Source organism: Egretta garzetta, unplaced genomic scaffold, assembly GCF_000687185.1.
Source record: "Egretta garzetta isolate BGI_Z169 unplaced genomic scaffold, ASM68718v1 scaffold551, whole genome shotgun sequence".
In the NCBI taxonomy this organism is placed as follows: Eukaryota; Metazoa; Chordata; class Aves; order Pelecaniformes; family Ardeidae; genus Egretta; species Egretta garzetta.
In genome coordinates, this window is record NW_009258493.1 from 419,609 (window position 1) to 423,715 (window position 4,107).

General features: G+C 59.1%; 1 protein-coding gene across 1 annotated transcript in view; it reads left to right on the forward strand.

Moving 5' to 3' along the window:
• The first annotated feature begins 85 nt into the window (after positions 1-85).
• Positions 86-4,107, forward strand: part of PLCD3 (phospholipase C delta 3) — a 16,178-nt gene continuing 12,156 nt past the window's right edge. Inside the window, exon 1 of the mRNA XM_035901180.1 lies at positions 86-200. Within this exon, the coding sequence (XP_035757073.1) occupies positions 86-200 (115 nt within the window). The remainder of the gene's footprint in view (positions 201-4,107) is intronic.

Sequence of the window (4,107 nt, forward strand, 5' to 3'; positions counted from 1 at the left end):
TATGGGGATGGGGTACTAGGATGGAGTACGGGGATGGTGCACCGGGACGGGGTACCAGGACAGTGTATTGGGATGGGGTACCGGGATGGTGCACCGGGACGGGGTACCAGGACAGTGTATTGGGGTGGGGTACCGGGATGGTGCAGTGGGACTGTGCAGTGGGACAGTGCACCAGGACGGTGACCCTGTGCACCGGGATGGTATGCCGGGACAGCGTGATGGGGCAGTGCAATGGGTCGGTGTCCTAGGATGGTGCACTGGGCAGTGCGATGGGACAGTATGATGGGACCATGAGCTTGTGCAATGGGATAGTGCAGCAGGGCAGTGCAACAGGACAGTGCACTGGGCAATGCACCAGGACAGTGAGCCTGTGCTCCGGGAGAGTGCAATGGCACGGTGCACTGGGACAGTGCAACAGGACAGTGCAATGGGATGGTGCACTGAGGCAGCGCACAGAAACAGTGCTCCAGTGCACCAGGACAGTGCACAGGAACAATGCAATGAGGCAACATGCCTCATTGGGGCAGTTCAGTGAGCCTGTGCACCAGGACAGTGCAACAGGGCAATGCATTAAGCCAGTGTACAGAAACAGTGCTCCAGTGCACCAGGACAGTGCACGGGGACAGTGCTCTGGGGCAATGCAACAGGACAGTGCACCGGGACAGCGCTCCAGTGCACCAGGACAGTGCATGGGGACAGTGCTCTGGGGCAACTGAACAGGACAGTGCAACAGAACAGTGCTCCAGTGCACCAGGACAGTGAACTTGTGCACCAGGACAGCGCACTGTGACATTGCACCGGGGCACAACGCACAGCGACGTTGCACTGGGCCACCTGGGCTGTGCACCAGGACGACGCAGCTAGGTAGTGCCCTGAGCCATGGGAGAGATGCTGTGGGGTGATGCAGTGGGGCAGCTGGGCTGTGCCCTAGGACAATGGGGCAGGGGCAATGCTCTGGGGCACTGGGATAATCATCCAGGATACTGGGGCCACGCATGGGGACACCAGGCAGTGGGACATCAGGACAAGGCACCGGGGGTGGGGACAGTGCCATATACCAAGGGACCCAGGGGAATGCACCAGGGGACTGGGCCACTGCACTGGGCCAATGCACTGGGGAACGGGGATATTGTGCTGGGCCAATGCACTGGAGCACTGGGACACTGCACTGGGACAATGCACTGGGACAATGCACTGGAGAACCGGGATATTGCACTGGGCCAATGCACTGGGCCATTGCACTGAGACACTGGAACACTGCACCGGGACACTGGAACACTGCACCGGGACAATGTCACCGGGGCACTGGACAGGAGCATGGCCTCATTGCACAAGGCAGGGGACAGCTGGGTCTAGCAGAGCAATTGATTACTGTAATTATTATCCAACTTTATTAATTATGGTGGTAAGGAAGGGGCAGAATTTGGGGTTCCCGAGCCACTGAGGTGAAGCTCCTTCACCCTCTGCTCTGAGGGCTTTTCTTGAAAGCAGGGTGCTGTGGGGACAAAGGTAATGTGGGGACACGGGTGGCCTGGAGATACAAGGTGCCCTGGGGACCTGGGATGTTATGGGGTTCCCTGGGGGGTTCCTGGATCCAGCCCTTGCCCAGGACGGGGTGCTGTGAGGGGGATGCAATGCAGCTTTCAGCAGTCCCGTGCTGTGCTTCATCACCACCCCATGCTCCGCTTTTCCTACATTTTGGGGCATTTCCCTTAATCCCACCTCCAAATCCCAAATCCAAGTGTAGGGACACCCCCCCACCCCACCCCCCAAAACCCTTAATTCCTATCCCACATCCCCCGGGGAAAACATTTCCTCTATAAATTCAAGCTCCAGCAAAAAAAAAAAAAAAAAAGCAGCAAAGCTTTTTAAACCTCCTGCCATTTCCAAGCTCTGACTCAGGATTTCTGCTCGGGGCTGGAGCATCGGGGCCTTGCTGGCTCTGACTCACTGCAAAAACCAACCCCGAATCCCGAGCGGTGATTCACGGGGACACGTGCTGTGCTATAAGCGGCCGGGAATGCGAGTTGCTGCTTTCCATGGGGCTCCTTCCAAATCGCTCACGGGCAGTAGAAAATAGCAACACCGCAGGAGAAGGGGAATCGCCATTGGGATTTATTTTTGCTGTGGATTTTGCAGCGAGAGGTGTTTATCGCAGTTGTTTCGCCAGGCCAACGCATCCATTGCTGAATTCCTGGCAATGCAATTCCCAGGGGAGGAAGTCCACGGCTCAGAGCAGAGCCCGGTTATGGGGTTGCAAGTGAATTTTTTGGGTGGCTGCAGCTGCTTTCCCTAAGGGTTTTTGGCAAAACAAGACACATTTTGTGTAAATAAATTCAATATATTTTGAAGCTCCTGGGATGGTCAAAGCCTTGACCCAAACAGGAGGGGGGCATTGCCCTGGGCTGGGCTGTCCCTGTGAAAAGTTCCTGCATCCCCACATCCCCAAAAGATTCAGGGATGTCTGTACCCACCCCCGCCTTGTCCCAACACAGCCAAGGGGCTGCCAGACATGGCCCCAGCTTGTCCAGATGTTGCATGGGTCACTCAGGTCTTGAACTTCAGTGCCTAGACGTTGCCCAGGGTGCCCAGATGTTGCTTCAGGACACTGAGATATCACCCGGGATGCCCAGATGTTGCCTTGGGGTACCACAATGTTGTTTCAGGATGCTCAGATATAACCCAGGATGCCCAGATATTGCTCCAGAATACTCAGATATCACCTGGGATTTCCAGATGTTGCCCCAGGGTGCCCAGATGTTGCCCCCAGCCACCCTGCTGTCACCCCCAGCTTCTCCACCATCCGATGCTGGGTCTCACAGCTGTTGGCAGCGCTGCTGCCCTGGCCCTGAGGGACATCACCACCTGCGGTCCTGGTTTCCTCTCCCTGTGCTGCGGCTCCTGGTCCCCATGGCCAGGACAGGCCTGGAGTGGCCTCTGTGTCCCCTCCAGGCACCGTGGATTTTTGCAAGAAGCTGTGTTGGGCAGTCAAAACCAACCCTTTGTCACAAGGACACGGCCCTGTGCCCAGATATGGGCTTGAAATCAAAGCCTGGCTCTGCCTCTGCTCTGTCACTCATCACCCTGGCTGGACTGCAGGGACAGGGACCCCGGGGTAGGGGCAGGGGGTCTTCCCCCACAGCTACTCATCTGTTCCCTCCTCACCTGCCCTCAGCAAGTGGTGGGGTTATGTAAAATTACAGGGATTTGGGGTCAGCTCATGCACATGCTTGCATGGGCACATGTGCAGATACAGCTGCACAGACAGGTGCGTGCATGCAGCTCTGTGTGCACACACATGTGTGCATGCACAAGCTGTACACAGCTGTGTGTGCACATGCCTGCACTTATGTGTGTCTGCACACGCATAAATGCATGCATATGTGTGTACGTGGCTGCACACGCATGTGCACACATGCATGGGCGCTTGCACACACACCTGGGGACAGGGTGACCCACAGGATCCTCTCCACCATCACACCTGGGGACAGGGTGACCCACAGGATCCTCTCCACCATCACACCTGGGGACAGGGTGACCCACAGGATCCTCTCCACCATCACACCTGGGGGTCCCACCGGCTGCCTGCAGCCCCTCAGCCCTGGTGCCACCCTGCCATGGGGTGGAGACAGAGCGGGCACGGCAGGATTGCATCCCCAGGTGTGATGGTAGAGGGGATGCCGTGTGTCCCCCTGTCCCCAAGAGTGATGGCGGAGGGGGTCCCGGGGGCTGCCCTGTCCCCAGGCTGCTGGGGGGGTGTCCCCTAGATCCCCACCGGTGGTACCGGGGTGGCACGGGCAGCAGGCAGCTGTGCCCCCCGGGCAGAGCGGGGTCCCCCCGGCAGAGACTGGAGTGTCCCCTGGGCCCGTCCCCGGTGCAGGAGGACTCCCGGGGGGAAGTGGGGACTCCCGGTCCGTGCCGGGCACCGTCCCTTCAGGTTATACCCGGTGCAGAGCGGGACCTCCCCGCCCCCCTTGCTGTTCCCAACAACTCCCCGGGCCGGCTCCCGGCGTAGAATGACCCCCGGTGCAGACCGGAGCCCGGTGCTGCCCCATCCCGGTGCAGCCCCATCACCACCGGCAGCCCCCCCTCCGCCCCGGCCGGGGG